General features: G+C 44.0%; 1 protein-coding gene across 1 annotated transcript in view; it reads right to left on the reverse strand.

The window, feature by feature from the left end:
- Positions 1-9,052: 9,052 nt before the first annotated feature.
- LOC124572279 overlaps positions 9,053-18,802 on the reverse strand; it is a 39,568-nt gene continuing 29,818 nt past the window's right edge. Inside the window, exon 4 of the mRNA XM_047131126.1 lies at positions 9,053-9,268. Coding sequence (XP_046987082.1) covers positions 9,053-9,268 — 216 coding nt within the window. The remainder of the gene's footprint in view (positions 9,269-18,802) is intronic.

Here is an 18,802-nt window from a genome sequence, read left to right on the forward strand (position 1 = left end):
CCCTCCTGAAGCGGTCCCACAGTCGGGACGAGTGCACAAACGGAGATGCTGGCAATCGTGGCGATTCTCTGGCAGTGAGCCAATGGTCTTCAAAATCGACGTCTACAGAACATAAATGGAATGAGACTAAAGATTCAAAGACCCTTCCAGCTGCAACATGGTTCCTCATGGTCTCACATACTGAAGTGTTGGGCATCTGCAATGACAAATCCATGTATTATTCAGAAAGGTCTCAATGCCATTAACTGAACCTGTAAAATCCTGCTTTCATTTGTGGAATGGTGCTTGGCTCTTGTAGACTACTTCTGATTCTCGAGCATGACAATTGCTAACTGCCTCACTTTTCTGCGGCTATCCAGTTCACGCCGAGGCCCACGGAACTCTGAATTCTTCCAGCGGTGTTATTTATACTAGGCCACTCGACAGTCCGATCGACGTCAAAATCCGGTCTTACCTCTCTGATCAGGGTGTCATTCCCGTCCGTCAGATGAGGTTAAAGGTAGATTCCTCCTTAGTGCCCTCAAGCGCTATTATTCTCACCTTTGATAGAGTGGTGCTTCAGTCTGAGATCAGGGCAGGCTATGAATTTATTACAGTCTGACTGTACATTCCAAACCTGATGCACTGCTATCAGTGTCATCATTTCAACGACACCGGAACATCTTTCTGACACCCAGCCAAATGTTAGGGATGAACACGGGGCTGCCTGATACAGAGCGGAAAAGGAGGTGGACAAATGCAATGGCTCAAGTTATTGGTTAGTCACAAACCCTACGTTCTCCCATCTGGCACTTTTAGTTCTGTTCTTATTATCCCTTGTTCACGAAGGACATGGCCATGCAGAAGTGCGACCTCAAATACAATCTGAGTTTGTGAAATGGCCCAGTGTCGAGGTAACATTACCGTCACCCTGTCCGGCTGTGCGACGCACCATCAGATTCTCGCCTCGAGAGGCAAAGCCGCTTGCTACACAACTGGCAGACCGGAAAGGTCGGGAGGAGAACTCCCGTCAAAACTTCCTTTTCCCTCCAGCCAAACACCACTCTTGTCTTCCTCTGCTAACTGGTGAGGGTCGAAGTAGTCCAACAGAGGTGTGCGGTCTTCTCCTTTGCTGACTCGAAGATCCTCTTAGACTGTGTCGCCACGTGATGCCTTGGCCCGGCCGGCCCCCGTGTCGGTAGTACGCACTGCCAACTGTTTCTCTGCATTGGACTTCACAGACCGATAGCACGAGAGAGCCGACATTTTTGTGGACCTCGTGGCCACAGTCGACAGGGTCTGTAGTGCCACCTCGTGCTGTGGGTGGGGATGGGGTGCCCTGGGCAACCTCTGCTGTACTAGATGTGCAGGGGGGGATGTCATTGAGCCGACCTCAGGTGCGACTGAGCCAGCTGGCCAGCTCTCACTTCACTCACTTCAGTGTGGATGGCGAACTGTGTCTACCTATCTTGCCTCAAGGTGAAGGCTGCACAGGGGATGCAGGGTCCTGCCAAATTCCGTGCACTTTGCTAATAGATTCCGTGTGCCATCTGATGCTTGTTGGGTAGAGGTGGGGGGGGGGGGGTGTTCGCTGAGCTGGATCAGAATGTATCTTTTGCCAGGATAGTGGCCACTCCTTCGGCAAGATCAAGACGGTCACGTGGGGATAGGGGTTTGTTAGTTATTGGGAGCTCCAAAATTATGCTGGTCGTGTTGCTCCTCAGGAACATAGCAGCTAGGGTGGGGAAGAAGTCCAACATTTACTCAATGTGCTTGCAGGGGGGGCCTTGTCCAGAATGTGGAAGAGGCTCTTCCAGTGGCTATCGAGTGTGTGAGGTGCAGACACCTACAGATTGTTGCACGTGTTGGCACCAACGGTGCCAGTCATCAGGGTTCCGAGGAAATCCTTGGGTCCTTTCGACAGCTAGCTAAATTGGTGTAGGAGCTCTCCATCTTTCGAAGAGTGGAAGCCGAGCTGATGATTTGCACCATTGTACCCAGGGTGGACTGAAGTCCTCCGGTTTGGAGTGGAGTGGAGAATCAAACCGGAGGCTATGTCGCCTCTGTGATGAAAATTGTTGTAGATTCCTTGACCTACGCTATGGGGTGGACGATTGTAGGACTCCCCTTGATAGATCAGGGGTGCACTACACACAGGAATCAGCTACACGGGTAGCACAATACTTGTGGCTTGCACATGGAGGTTTTTGGAATTGGTTCCTTCCCATGGGAAACAAATCATTGGCCTGAAAAATTACCAGTTCATAACACTGATGCAGGAGTGCCAACTGTAAAAATTGTTAGTTGGCGCAAACAGGTCATTCCAAAAGATTTAAATACGCTAAATCTAATGTTGGTAAATTGCTTAAGTGTCTGTAGCAAGATCCCCGTAATACTCTCTGAAATAATCAGTAGAAATGCCAATATTGTATTAGGTACCGAAAGCTAGGTGAATCCAGACATAAATAGCAGTGAAATTTTGAACTCAGATTGGACAATGCTTAGGATGGATAGGACTGATGCTATGGAGGTGGTGTGTTCATTGTAGTTAAAAGTTGTTTAAATGCAGTTGAAATCAATACTGAGTCAGACTGAAATAGCCTGGATAAAGCTGTCAATCAGACAAGGAGTGACTATTGTATTAGGGTGTTTTTATAGACCATCAGCATCCACAACAAACGTTGCAGAAAATTTCAGGGAAAATCTTGAGCATATAGGAAATAAATATCCAAATTATCCATTAGTTTTAGGTGGACACTTTAATCTGGTGTCTATTGAAAGAAAATTACATGTTTATCACAGGGGCAGAAGCAAAGACTCGTGTGAAATTATTCTAAGTGCCCTCTCAACATAAAACCTTGAGCAGTTGATTAGAAAACCAACTTGAGACGGGAACATATTAGATACCTTGGCAACAAACAGAACTGATCTTTTTGAGGAAGTTAATCTAGAAGAAGGTATTAATGACCATAAATTCGTTGTGGCTTTTATGTCAGTGTGAAGTAGCAAAAAAAAAAAAAAAAAAAACAGAGAAACATCATAGAGACTTTTTTTTTGGGAAAGCAAATAAAAGTGTCATTAATGAATATCTTCATAATCAGCTCCAAGCGTTCACCACAGGACACAAAGATATTGAGCATCTTTGGTCAGAATTTAAATGTATTGTCCACCATGTGCTAGAGAAATATGTGCCTAGAAAAAATATAGGAGTGCGAAAGGATCCACCTTGGTTCAATAAACATGTTAGGAAGTCGCTGAGAAAGCAGAGAATTTTGCACAGTCATTTTAAACGTAGTCTCTGTCCTGCTGTCAAACAGAAATTATGTGAAATGAAAGCAGCTGTCAAAAGTCAATGAGAGATTCTGACGGCTATCTGGAACATCCAGTTAGTTCCGGATCTCTCAACTAACTGTCGCGCAGGATACCTTAGTAGACACAGTCGTAATCTCTAGCTCATTGTGTCAATACTTTGCTCATATTTCAAACTTTTCTAATTACTCACCAGCCTTTCTCTCAAAGAATTTGGTAGCAGAATAGTGACCTCTTACTTTTTTATATGAAAATCATGAAAGCTACAAAGCCTTTTATTCTACGCCGGAACTCATACATGCATTCTCCTCCTCCCCGCTGCTCTGGAACTGGATGCTATCCATGTCCTAATGTTGCTGCACCTATCATACCCTAGTTTGTGCTACCTCCTTCACCTTTATAACCGACTTCAGGTTGACAGTACCTTTCCCAGAAGTTGGCTGGAAGCTATCATTATTCCTGTTCCAAAACCTTGAAAGTAAAAGCATTTCCCCTCTATCTATTGCCCAATCTCTCTCACGAGTAGTGTATGTAAGATTTTGGAGCATATGGTAGATTGCCATTTAGGCTGGTGGCTGGGGTCCCAAAACCTTTTAACACCTGCCCAATGCTGTTCCTGAAAGCATTGTTCTGCAATTGACCATATTTTTGCTCTTATCACTTACATCATGAACGAATTTCTCAGGAAACGCCAAACAGTAACAATATTTATTGATCTGCAGAGGGTTTATGATACCTGTTGAAAAACAGGCATCCTCTGCATACTGTGCTCTTCTGGCTTTCGAGGCTGGCCATCCCTTTTCATCCATGAATTTATGTCAGAGTGCACATTTAAGGTGCAGGTGAACATTTCTCTATACTGCACTTTCTTCCAAGAAAACGGGGTGCCCCATGGCTCTATGCTAAGTGTTGTACTGTTTGCCAAAGCCATAAATCCAATTATGGATTATCTTCTTCCTGATGTCTTGGGCTCCCTCTTTGTGGATGCTTTTGCAATTTACTACAGCTCTCAATGGATCAGCCTTCTTGAACATCATCTTCAAGGATGTCTCGATCGCCTCTACTCATGAAGCATTGAAACCGACTTCCAATTTTCTCGCAGTAAGACATTCTGTGTAAATTATTGGCATCGTACGGAGTATTATATGCCTTCCCTACACCTACGCCCTGTTGACCTTCCATTTGGGGACATCGCCAAATTCTTGGGACTTAAGTTTGACAGAAAACTGCTGTGTCATATCATTTGGATTGCTGTCTGCAATCCCTCACATCCTCCGTGTTCTGAGTGGTATCTCCTGGGAGTTGACCGAGTGGTCCTCCTTCGTCTCTATCATGCCTAAATGCATTCGAAATTGGACTATGGAAGCATAGTTTATGGCTGTGCACAGCCATCTATTCTTTGGCATCTAGACTCTGTCCACCACCATGGATTGCATTTAGTGTCTGGAGCTTTTTACACTAGCCCTGTGGAGAGCCTTTACTCTGAGACTACTGAACATCTGCTGTCAACTCGGTGAGCTGTCCTTCTGAGTCATTGCACTTGTCATTTGTCTTCCATACCTGCTCATCTGACCTATGCCATTTTTTAGATATCTCCTTGGATTTAGAGTATGCAGGCAGCCCTTCCTCTTTACTACCACCACCGGGAGTCCACTTCTGTCAACTGCTACATTCACTCTCCTTCCAATTTCCTAAAATTTTCTACAGAAATGGGGGTACGACACAACCTTGGCTTCACCCCCAGACCTGCCTCCTCCATGACCTTTTTCAGCTTCCCAATGATAGTACCCCCCCTATAGTTTATCATCGGGCATTTGCTGCTCTAGGCACACAAATAGAGGATGCCACATTTATTTACAATGACGGCTCCAAGACCACATTTGGTGTCAGGAGTGCCTATATTCTTGGTGACACCCTGATTAGATTTCTGCTTCCCGACAAGTGTTCAGTTTTTACTGCGGAGCTTTATGCTGTTCACCATGCTGTCCAATAAATTCGTCACCATCTAGGAATACAGAATATTATATACTTGGATTTTCTCAGCTCTCTTCTCAACTTCCAAGCCCTTTATCCCATTCACCCTCCGGTCCACCAGACTCAGGACTGCCTCCACTTGCACTACTTGGAGGGCACCTATGTGGCATTCCTCTGGATCCCAGAGTATGTTGGTATACGTGGAAATGAGGCAGCCGATATAGCGGCAAAGGCTGCAGTCTCTCTCCCTTGGCCCACTGTTCGCATGGTTCCCTTTGCCAATCTACAGAGCATTTTATGTCATCGTGTTGCTCTTTTATGGTGCACACACTGGTCCGCACTCCAGGATAATAAATTATGGGACATTAAACCTCTTCTCTGTTCTTGTACCTCTTCCTTGCAGCCTCGTCATTGGGAGGAGGTAATTTTAACTAGACTCCAGATTGGGCACTGTCTTTTTAGCTACTGACATCTTTTGAGTGGTGCTCCTCTCCCGCTTTGTCCCTACTCAATCATGGATGGTGAGATACCTTTTACTTCAGTAGTGCTACTTTAATCTGCTATGCACCTGTTTACAGCTGTCGCCTGATATATATTCTGTTTTAGCAGATGATGTGCACTCCACCGATCCTGTCCTTGAGTCTATAAATGTTAGTGAGATGACGTCAGTCATTTGAAGCTCTCTTCAGGAAAAACAACCCCCCTTCAATAGCACTTTTCTCAGGTCTCCTTCCGTTTTTAGTTTCCCCTTCTGCTTCAGTTTCACTCCAATTCCTCTTGATTTACATTCTTGTTTTTATCCTCCAATAAGCCACAGAATGGGTACTTTTTTACAATGGTTGTTTTTCACCCTAAAACCATAATCAAAAATAAATAAATAAATAAATAAATAAAACAAAATAAAGACTGGAGCACCCACATTCCTTTCTGATTCCTCACACACCTATTCCCATTTGAATGTATCCTTGTGCACTGCCCAGCTTGCCCATCATCTTGAATGGTCTGTACTTTCTGAAACCTACTCAGGCAACCATTTCCCATGTGCCATCCATTACTGAATCCTATCGTACCTACGTGCACACCCAAGTGGGAGCTTACTAAGGCTGCTGTAAGAATGTTCCATTCCTCTCACCTCCTCTTTACCACACCTTGTCCCAGTCCATTGGTGGTCTGAGGTATGTGTCAATGCAATTCATGTGCTGACACGTGCTCTCCGAATTATTAATTGTCATCCTATGAGTACAGTGGCATTCATTATAATCAGATGTATGCGCAGTGTTGTTGTGTTCTTTGGGATATTAAAAAAGCTAGCTGGATTTCATGTACTAGTTCTTTTAACAGTTCTACCCCTGCCTCTGTTGTGTGGACCAACCTCTGACAGCTCTCTGGGACCAAGATCCATTTGCCAATTTCCAGACTAACAGCAATAGGGTCTACAATGAGAATGCCTGCTACTATCTCCAATACCTTGGGTCCCCATTTTGCTGAAATTTCGAGATCTTCCCACTATCACCCTGCCTTCCTCCATCGGAAATGGGTGGAGGTGGCCTGGCAATACCTTTCTCTTCTCAGAATCGTGAGTGCCACAATGTCGGCTTTACTATGGGGGATCATGCTCTCAGTTCATCCCAATCCTTCTCCGCAGGGCCAGACATTGCAGATGTTGCAGAACCTTTCTGTTGTGGGCAAGTACTTTTTCGTTCAAACGTACAACCACATCTGGCAGAGGGCGCATTTCCCAGATGTTGGTGTCAAGCCACTGTCATACTCATACCTAAGGCCAGTAAGGACAAAAACCATCCTTCCAACTACTGCCCCATGATAGTAATTTGCGAGATTCAAGCCAGCATACCAGCTGAGCATGAATCATACATTCTAATGACTGCACAGTGTGGACTTCGAGTATGCCGTTCTGCAGTTGACAATCTACTTACTTTGTCCACCCATGCCATGAATGGTTTTCTGTGGAAGTACCCGACTGTTGCCATATTTTTTGATTTGGAGAATGCCTACAACAACTACCGGAGAACTGGTATCCTCTGAACTCTTTACACATGGGGCTCCAGTGGCCCCCTGCCCCATCTCCTTCAGGAATTTTTAAAAGACAAAGTTTTCAAGGTGCGTGTGGGTTCTGCCTTGTCAGACACCTTTATCCAGGAAACTGGTGTGCCTCAGTGTTCTATCACGAGTGTCATCCTCTCTGCCATCACCATTAACCCTATAATGGCCTGTATCCTGTTGGGCACCTCCAGCTTCCTTTTTCTCGACAATTTTGCCATCTATTGCAGTTGTTGCACCCAAGTTTTAAGTGTCTGCCATTTCCTGATGGAATTCCCATTTATTTTAACTGTTTACATTTCCACTTGGGTTTGCCATCTGAGTTACTTGCCGAGTTGTCGACCTCATTTTAGTTTTTATGGTGAAGGCCATTTAATTTTTAGTTCTTGACCTCTGTTTCTCTTTGGTGTACTTTATAGACCTTTCTCCAAGTCCCTATTTTTAGCTGCCTTCTCTTACATTGATTGGGATTGATGTGTATTCATTTTTTGACTCCTCTCTGTCTTCAGGTTCTATGGTTTTGACTTGGGCGTGTATGACCCCAGTTGTTTTTTCCCCTTAAACAAAACAGCCCAATCCAATAACAAATTTACTGCTAACCAAAAATAGACTGGTCAGAATTGAAGCGTAATATCCAACAACCTTGTCAGTTTGAGAAACCTGCTGTTCTTGTTTCAGAAAAAAAAATCTCATAAATTTAAATGGTTAAAAAGTTATTAATGAAGATATGATTTCAAGCATCCCATTTTTATTCGATCACATTTTTAAAATCTGTGTTGATAAAGTTGCGGCCTGAAATTTTCTGAACAGGGTGATATTCTTACTTTCAAATATATTGCAATTGGAAGGATTTATCTAAAGTTCAAGCCTTTTTAGAATAAATTGTAAATGGTGACAATGGGAAACTGGAACAGTTCTGTCGAAAATAAGGTGATGATATCAAAAGAGTAATCATCAAGCTTTTGCAAAATGCAGATACAAATCAATGAAACATGAAATAATTAGTCCTAAAACCCAGTTTGATTCCCTTTATGATACTCTTGTTTTTTTTATTGATTAATTCATCATTTTCTTGTTATTGGCACACAAATCACAAATCACAAATCACAGAGTTACAGTTTGGCATCTCGTGGAAAGGCTACAAACAGTTGTGATCGACACCAGACAAGGAAGATGAGAAGTGTATTCAGGAGAGGACGAACAGTGACAGTTGCAGGGGTGAAATCCCATGTGTGAATTATGAAGTGTGTCCCGTATGATAACTGCACAAGTCATCCACAACTGTTAATGGAAGACATTAGGGTGTGAGCAGTTAGGTACTGACCCATCGGCACTGTACTTGTATGTGACGGAGCAGAGCGTAAGTACAAATGCGTATACTATATATTCCAAGGTTGCAAATTATATCTGGCATTATTCATATTATATGTTGTGGGAATAGACTACCCATGAGTAGCAACTCTCTCTCTCTCTCTCTCTCTCTCTCTCTCTCTCTCTGTGTGTGTGTGTGTGTGTGTGTGTGTGTGTGTGTGTGTGTGTGTGTGTGTGTGTGTGTGTACTAAATCACTCATACACACACACACACACACACACACACACACACACACACACACACACACTCACTTATTCCATATCCTAATGTACCACTGGTGACATTATGATTTTCAGGGGAGATGGTAGGCATGACAAGGAATGGAAATTTTTCACACTCTGTCAGCACCATCCCACACCCTCACCAAGGTTCCTGGGGGCCATCGCATCTATTGTCTGTGGGATGCTCTCCTGGAGCCACTCCTAGATACCTGGGTATGCCATTGGTGATGTTACCATTCAGGTCTACACTGCTGTCACCATCTGTGGCTGCTGCTTCCAGCTGTGCCCGGATGTTGTGTAGGTCGTGCAAGGGCATGCCTGCTGCTGGGGGCATGCACCACATTGTTACATTCTCCTTCACAGACATTATTTTTAGCAATGAACTAAATGAGTTCTGAGAAGTTACTGCATATATAAATATGGTTGTTAGTAAGAACTGCAGAATAGAGGAGATGGATGAGAGACAATACGTGAATAAGGAGGTACTATGAAAGGATGGCAGTAGTGCTCGAAAATACACACACACACACACACACACACACACACACACACACTCTCTCTCTCTCTCTCTCTCTCTCTCTCTCTCTCTCTGCATGATGAGTGAAATATTTTCTAATGTCCATAAATGATATCATATTCAGTTGCAAATCAGCCTTAATATAAATACTTTAGTTGAAACTTCATATCATATTAAAACTGTGGCGGGCTGAGACCTGAACTCAGAACCTTTGCCTTTTGCGGGCGAGTGCTCTACCAACTGAGCTACCCAGGCATGACACACGACCCACCTGAACAGCTTTAATTCTGCCAGTACCTTGCCTCCTACCTTCCAAACTTCACAGAAACTCTCCTGCAGACTTTGCAGAACTAGCACTGCTGGAAAAAAGGACACTGTGGAGACATGGCTTAGCCACAGCCTGGGGGATGTTTCCAGAATGAAATTTTCACTCTACAGCAGTGTGTGTGCTGATACAAAGCTTTCTGGCATATTAGGAAGTCAAAGGCCCCAAGTTCGAGTCTCAGTCTGGCACACAGGTCAAATCTGCCAGGAAGTTTCATATTAGCACACATTCCACTGTGGAGTGAAAATTTCATTCGGGAATACGTCAGTTATTGGTTGTAACAACGATGGCAACAATGCTGCTGCCAAATGAGGTAACAACAGGACAGTTAATTACAAATGACTTAATTGTAGTCATTTTTTCCACTCAGTGTAGGCAAAACTCAAAGATGTACACAGGTAGCACAAATGGAAAGTACCTTGAGAAATTTATTTAAGAAGCTACTTAATAGAGTTTTACTTTTTGTTTATGTTTGATTATTTTTGTCTATATTTCTTTCTTCCTATCTGCTCACATTTGTAGCTATTGTTAAGATTTATTGAATTAAATAGTATTTTGATAGTGAAGAATTAGAGAATTATTAGAGAAAACATAGACTATTATGTACAGAAATTCACACATCTTGATGTATCATACTACTAATGACTTTAGCCTTAAAGGAGAGCCTTTGTGATGGCAATATGTAAGTAATTAATAACTAAGTTGAATATTCTCCTCCAGATGCACATTGTAACGTATTTATGTGAAATGTTTCCCAGTGATAGGACACCGTGACAGCTGACCTGCACCTGCCATTATCATGGACCCTTCTTTATGCTGACGATGTGATACTGGCAGCAGAAAAGAAGCTTGATCTGCAGAGCCAGACTCAAAAATGGAGTGACCAGGTGGTGCAACACAGTTTGTGCCTTAATTTGAAGAAAACCAAGTACATTATATCAGACGGACATGAAATGGGAACGATCTTGATTAATGGTGAATATCTGACTCGTGTGAGTAAGTTTAAGTACCTTGGTTTCACGATCCCTGTTGATGACCACCTCACCGAAGAGGTCAACACCACAACTCTGGAAGCCTGGATGAAATGGCAAACAACAACCAGAGTCATTTTCAACCACAGGATGAAAGTGCAATAGATTTTTGATTTTAAATTATCTGTCATTTGACCAGTTGCCTTGTATGGTTGTGAGTGCTGGCCAACTACAGTTGAGACAGAACGCCACCTCAGTGTAATGGAAACAAAGATGCTAAGGTGGACAGTGGGCCACACTAAGTTAGATCATGTTTCCAATAACAGCATTAGGAAACAGTTTGGTGTTGCACTGATCCAAGACAATATGCGTTAGAGTCATCTTCAATGGTGTGGGTAGCTTTTACAGGCCGGTGATGACTCTGTGGCCAGAGTGAGTTAGACACTTGAAGTCATCGGCAGAAGACTCAAAGGATGACCTAAGCAACATTGAGCTGATACGATTCATAAAGACCTTAAATACATGAACATCCACCCAGACACCCAGATTACAGCCCGTGATAGAGCAAAATGCAGACAATGGACCCATGTAGCGGATCCCACAGGAATGCGGGACAAAAGCTGAAGGAAAAGAAGAAGAAGAAGTTTCTTGGTGATAGGTGCTGATAGGTAAAAATCAGTTAGTCAATCAGTAGAATTTTCATAGGTTAATTCTTCAAAGTAATTGCAGTATGTATATTAGTTGCCACATTTCATGTGCTGAAAAGGTTCTGCTTATCTGTGTGGATCAGCTCTTCTGAGCTCACTACTTTTCCTTTTGTGTCAAAACATGCTGAAATAGATTTCTGCTGCTCAGTGTGTCCACTGTAGTAAGACACCAAGATAGTTTGAACTCTGTGTATTGCTTGTAACATACAATTTTAGATGACAGATGGACAATATCTGCATCTATTCCAGTCAGACAAGAGAATATACATCTATTGTATCATGGCAAGCATTTCGTGGATGTCACTGCAGTCACATTTTCTCCATGAACTTCATCCATAGCACCACAGAGCAGAAGTACTCGACACAGCATGTAGAAGTGCCCATTCGTGAATTGCCTCTCCGGCAGCACAGGATCAGTACCACTCCGATCTACACAGAGTGTGAAACACCTCCTGAAAGTGCGGTGCTTGCTGGTTGCCAACTACCTTAACTCATGAACATCTTCCTTTGGCCAGCAGAGAGGAGAGAAGTGGACCTCTCATTCTCAGAATGACACATCATGCTTCACCACTACGGGCACACATGCACGCAAGTTCCCCAGATATGTGATATGCAGATGAAGCCCCTCATTGGTCATAAAATGACATACAATTGGCATATGGAGGCAACATGTACAACAACCTAGAAGAAACAGTAAGAATGGAACACCAAGAATGAAGTGCTCCAATTAAAATGGTCTAACAAGGGAACAGTGTGGTGAATGAGTTTTTGCAATTTTTTATGTTTAATATAAGTAATGTCCTGAAATCCATTATTAATTTCCCAAAATAATTCAATGCACTTCTCAATAATTCTCAAGAAATTCTACTTTTAAGTTTTCTGACTGCCTTTAATATGTATAGTGAGGTCCCTTTCTGTCAATAGGTCATGCAGTAGGATGCTCATGTACCATGTAGGTGTTGTAGGTTCAAATCTCACCTATTGCCAATTTTTAAATAAAGGTTCCTGTGCTACTAGCAGTTCCATAAACTTAAAATACACAAAAATAGAAAAAAATTCAGTGTGCAAGGCTGGTAATTATTGGTTTGCATCTCATTTCAGGCATTATTTTTTTCATTATTTCCCTTTTTTCCATTCACTTTGAATCACTAAGCCATTTAAATATAAAAATCAGCATGTATCTGCAAGGTATCATATCGAGTTGCTATTTTTATCAAAAATGCACACCTCCAAATTATAATTACATATCACACACAAAATATTTCATTGCAAATATACTTTTGAAATTACTGATCTTTTATAAAAGAATTACTGATATGTTGTAAAAGATTCCTTAAATTAAAGAAAAGCATTAAAAATTAAATTCGTTTTCATCTTCACATATTTTATGCTCCATGGGATATCCAATAAATATGCAAATTTGTCTAAAATTTGAGCAGAGCTAGGGATTGAACTTGTGCCAAACACAGAGTAGGCAAGCATTCTACTACACAGTCACATGACCTGTCAAAAAGAAGTGACCTCAATTCAACTTATCAAAGGAGCTCAGAGAACTTCAAACTTTATTGTCTCCAGACGTTTTGAGAGTTGCATTGAACTGCTTTTGCCAACTGAATTTGAGATTCAAACTTCATGTAACAAATGTAAAAACACACTAAGTTCAAGTGTCATGTGGCCTCCTCTAAAGACAAGGATGTGAGCTTTCTTCCATGCTGTTCAATCTGTGCACTGAAAAATCTGTGATGGAGCTTAGAGAGGTTTGTGAGTGGGCCTAAGATTCAGGATGGAAGGATATCAATGGTGAGATACACTGCTGGCATCGCTATTCTCAGGAGAAGTGAGAAAGAGTTACACAACATACTGAATGAAATGTACAATCTACTGATAACATAATACGGACAGAGTAAACTGAATGAAGACTGAAGTTCTGAATAAAGCAGAAGTGAGGCTACAGAAACCACAAAGATAAAGTGAAGGAACTAAACTGCCCTGGGAGCAAAAAAAAAATGTATAGTGGATGAAGCATTCTCCTTCCAGCACACTGTGCCTTGTGAGCTACTCCAGCTGCTGCTGTAGGCATCCTGTACACACCCAGATAATACACATTGTAGGAAGAAACTACCAATAAATAGCAGTTACATGTGTCAGTGTGTTTTATTATCACCCAAATCATTCGTACACCAACACTCTGACGCTGAGTGCCAAGTGAAAATCTGAATATAAACAAACACACGGAGAAGCTCAACATGATAAAAACCAGAAAAGACTATTTCGACATGCTGAGAAGTTTATAATGCATTAAAGTCTTCCCCCCCCCCCCTCCCCCCTTGCCAACCCATGTAACACTGGAGCCAGTATGTGCGAGGATGGTGGGCAGTTCTCCATTGAGACTGCGGACTACCCTAATATCAGTATATAGGACACAAGTGCCACAATATGCTGAACTGAAAGTGGCATCCCACAAACCTCACAGAGTGGTGGATCCTCCCACTGGAGGGGGCAGCCATGTGCTAGAGGGCTATGTCCAATGTGCTGGTAAGTAGACCCTCCTTCCAGCAGTGCTGTCCCGCGCTCATCTGGACCATTTCGTTGCCGGCAAGTCCCGTGGTGGAGTACGGCCATTGCCATTGCCATCCATGATCGCCGTTGAGCTTTGCAACACTTTAAGAGGCACCTATCCATAGCCAGCCTTACTACCTTTAGATGCCTTCACGCTAAAGCCCGTTATTTAATCAAACAGAGCAAGCGGATATGTTGGGAACGATTCGTTTCTTCCCTTGGGTCCACTGTCCCTCTGTCACGGGTATGGGCTACACTTCGCTCTCTCCAAGGTTGCCATCAGCAGTCCACCCTCCCAGGCCTTCACCTCCCAGATGGCATTTGTACGGACCCATTAGTTCTCGCAGAACATCTTGCGACCCATTTTGCAGTGGCATCAGCGTCAGCCTCCTATCCAGCTGCTTTCTTTCATCGAAAACAGCAGGCTGAAGCTCTCAGCTTATGTTTCACCACTTGTGAGCCAGAATCTTACAACGAACCTTTTACTGAATGGGAATTTCTTTCTGCTTTATCTTCTTCTCATGATACGGCCTCTGGCCCAGATTCCATTCATAACCAACTGCTTCAACATCTCAGTGCTCCACAACGGCAACATCTTCTTCGGGTGTTTAACCATATCTGGCTCCAGGGTGACTTCCCTTCTCAGTGGAGGGATAGCATTGTGGTTCCTGTCCTTAAGCCTGGTAAGAACCCCCTATCTGTTGACACCTATCGGCCAATTAGTTTGACCAATGTTGTTTGTAAGTTACTTGAACGTATGGTAGCCCGTCAGCTCACTTGGGTCCTCGAATCTCGGGATCTATTGTCCCCTTACAAGTGTGGCTTTTGAGAGGGAAGATCTCCAATCGATCATTTACTTCGCTTGGAATCCGCAGTTCAGCAGGCTTTTTCCCACCGCCGTCATTTGGTTGCAGTGATTTTTGACCTTCGCAAGGCCTATGACACGGCCTGGCGCCATCACATCTTACTAACCCTTCATCAGTGGGGTCTTCGGGGCCCACTCCCGATTTTTATCCGCCTGTTCCTGATCCATCGGTCATTCAGAGTTCGAGTTGGTACTGCTTTTAGTTCTCCACAGACCCAGGAGACGGGCATCCCACAGGGTTCTGTCTTGAGTGTCCTTCTTTTCCTCATTGCTATCGATGGACTTGTGGCCTTTGTCGGTCCCTTGGTCGCTCCTGCCCTGTATGTGGATGATTTCTGCATTTGGGTTAGTTCCTCCTCGATGGCATCTGCAGAACGGCAGCTCCAGGTGGCTATACGGCGTGCCTCTGCATGGACCCACTCACACGGGTTTCAATTCTCTCCTTTAAAATCGCGGGTGGTCCACTTCTGTTGCCGTACTACGGTCCACCCTGATCCAGAGCTCTATCTTGCTGCACAATTATTGCCATTGGTTCCACAGTTTCGTTTCCTGTGTCTTCTTTTCGACAACAAGCTCACTTGGCTGCCCCATATCAGACTCCTGAAGGTAGGATGTTTCCGTAAACTCGATGTCCTTCGCTTCCTTGCCCACTCCTCTTGGGGTGCGGACCGTACCCTCCTCCTCCGTCTTTATCGTGCTCTAGTTCTGTCTCGTTTGGACTATGGTTGTCAAGTTTATGGTTCAGCTGCTCCTTCCACACTGCACGTGCTGGATCCAGTCCACCATCGTGGTATCTGTTTGGCCACCGGTGCCTTCCCTACTAGCCCTGTTGATAGTCTCCTGGTTGAAGCTGGGATCCCCCCCTCCCTTTCTGTTCAGCGGTCCCAGCTTCTGGTGTCTTATGCCCTCACTATCCGTTCTCCTCCCACTCATCCTTCCCATTCTATCCTGTTCCCAGACCAAGGACGTCGCCCACCCGACTCCCGCCCTCGGGCGGGTTTACCGGTTGGGCTGCGCCTTGCATCTCTTTACCGTGATTTTCAGCTTCCTTCTTTGTCCTGTCTTCCTCGCTCCCTCCCCTCCACCCCTCCTTGGTTAGTTCCTCGGCCTCGAATTCGGATGGATCTCCGCCGTGGTCCGAAAGATTCCATCCCCCCTGTGGTGTTCCGTGCCTTTTTCCGCCAAATTTTATGGAAGTTTTGGGATACTGTTGTTTTTTACACTGATGGCTCTAAGTCTGCTGATCATGTTGGGTATGCCTTCACGTCCTCTGTTGGAACGGAAAATCATCTGCTGCCACCTACATGTGGGGTGTTTACTGCGGAATTGATGGCAATTTCCCAGGCCCTTACCTTTATTAAACAATCACAACACAACCGCGTTTTGTTATGTACAGACTCGATGAGGTGCCTTCTTGCTATTGACCGGTGTTTTTCGTGCCATCCCTTGGTCTCTGCCATCCATGACCATCTCGCTGATACTCACCGTGCTGCTTGTTCTATTGACTTCCTTTGGGTCCCTGGCCATGTGGGTATCCCGGGTAATGAGCTTGGTGATCGTTTGGCTGGGGGAGCAGTTACTTACCCCCCATTTTCTGTAACCCCTCCTGCAGCGGATTTACGGCTTCACATCAAATCCCACTTCGCACAGTCATGGGCCAATTCTTGGGAGGCTACTCCACTGTCTAATAAACTTCGTGCAATTAAGGTGAAACCAGGCCCATGGCATTCTTCCTTTCACCTCTCCCGAAAGGACTCGACCACACTGTGTCGTCTCCGCATTGGCCATACCAGGCTGACCCATGCTTTTCTTTTGCGTGATGAGCCACCCCCGCTATGTGGTTGTGGCGCCTTCCAGTCAGTAGCCCACATTTTGGTTGAATGCCCCCTTCTTTTGGCTCTGCGTGTTAAGTACAGACTCCCCCACACTTTACCTTTGATGTTGGCTGACAATTCCCGGATGGTCTCCCTGGTTCTCGGTTTCCTCCGGGAGAGTGGTTTTTATTCTCAGTTTTAAGGTTTTTAATCTCTCTCTGGTGTTGGGGCAGGGCGGTGAGTGTTTGGGTGTCTCCCACTGTAGGTAGTGTTCAGAGATTCCCGATTCACCTCACTGACCGGAATTCTTTTTCTTCCCCTTTTACTCTGTTTTTACGCCCTTTTTTTTTTAAGGCTTGGTTAGTCTTTCTATTCCCATATGTACTTTGTGCATTATAGCAGTTGTATCTTTTAAGTCGCAGGTGGTCTTGCCTATGCTGCTTCAGCATAGTGTTGGGTTCGTTTCTCTTGCCAACTTCCCTCATTTATTTTTTATCAATGACAACGTGACTGCCCTTTTACGTTTTTCCCTCTTTCCGTTTTATTGTCCTGACTTTTCTGAGATGTCCCGTTAGCAGAATGGAGTATATTTGAAACAAGGGACTGATGACCTTGCTGTTTGGTCCCTTACACCTCAACCAACCAACCAACCAACCAACCTTCCAGCAGTGAGGCTGACATGAAGTCTGCCATGCCATTGAGGTTGATTTGAGAGACCGCAGTTGGTTTTCTGTCACATTCAACAATTCAGTCTCCCACTGATGCATGATGCATCTGTGAGAAAATGGGATGGTGGCATGCAACAGGTGGGACATTGATGGACAGCACAATCCCAACATGCTTCCTTGGTGACTTTGTTAGCCATGTTGTTGTCCTGTATCACGATGTGGCCAGGTATCCAGCAAAGGGCTACATCCTTATCACAGTGTTGGAGCCACTGCAAGGAGTCGTGGATGAGCTGAAGAGCTGGTCGACTGGATACATTTGGTAAAATGCTTGCAGTGCACTAAATGAGTCAGGACACACAAGAAAACTTGTATGATGATGGCTGTGAACCCTCTCCAGTGATATCAATATGCCATATAATTCCAATTCATAATTTATAAATTCTTCTGAAAGACACACTTTAAAAACCCTATCAGGGAAAACAGCAGAACAACCGAGGACATTCCCTTGCTGGGATCCATTTGTATAAACTATGATTAAACTGTAGTACATACTTAAAATGGACAAAAACAAAGTTATAAAAACATAATCTGGAGTCCAAGTTTTCTTGTACTGCGTAAAGCCAAAAATCATTTTGGGCCTCTGTAGATGCCAAAGCGGCAATGCATTCCATCCTTTGCTTGGTTGCATGGACCCAATTCATGAACAGCCATTCAATGTTTCATCGGACCACTGAACTAAATGTGATGACCGAGGTGACACTGAATTTTTTCAGCACCTGGCGAGCCACAAGGATATGTCGCCGAATCCGGAGTGATAAGGGGTACACTCTGGTGACTCATTAGGACGCTACAGTCCTTGCCTGGTTTCCAGAAAGGAATTAATATTGCCTCCTTCCAAGTCGTGTTATACTGTCCATCAAAGCAGATCTGATTGAAACAAGAGAGAAGCTCTCCTTTCACTTCAGGGCACAGATGACGAAACATGGCATAATGGATCTCATCAGGTCCTGGAGGAGTGTCTCTGTCTGCAGACAAAGCTGATTCACTTCCAACATGGAGAACTGTATGTTGTAGATTTCTTCATTATGCAAGAAGAAACTGAACTTCCTCATCTCTGCAGCCCTCCAGAATACTTGAAAAGCAGAAGCTTGTCTGGATAACATAATAACAGTTTAGGTTTCAGCTGAACAATTGTTTACTATGTCTTCTGGTGTGTCCACAAAGACGCCATTTCTTAACAAGGTCATAAGGGGACGTGTACTACCCTTGATGAAATCCGCAATACTGATTCCCAAATTTGTGCAGTGGAAGTGGACTGATTAATGGGAGTCGTGAATTCCCTCCAGGAATCTCTTCTGTTCTTTTGTCATTCACGAGGCATGTACTCATGCAGATCTGAAGACATGAAGGTTTTCTGTAGTTGGACAGTGTTTGAAGTTCCACAGAGCTATTTGTCTGGCCCA

This window comes from Schistocerca americana, unplaced genomic scaffold, assembly GCF_021461395.2.
Source record: "Schistocerca americana isolate TAMUIC-IGC-003095 unplaced genomic scaffold, iqSchAmer2.1 HiC_scaffold_18, whole genome shotgun sequence".
In the NCBI taxonomy this organism is placed as follows: Eukaryota; Metazoa; Arthropoda; class Insecta; order Orthoptera; family Acrididae; genus Schistocerca; species Schistocerca americana.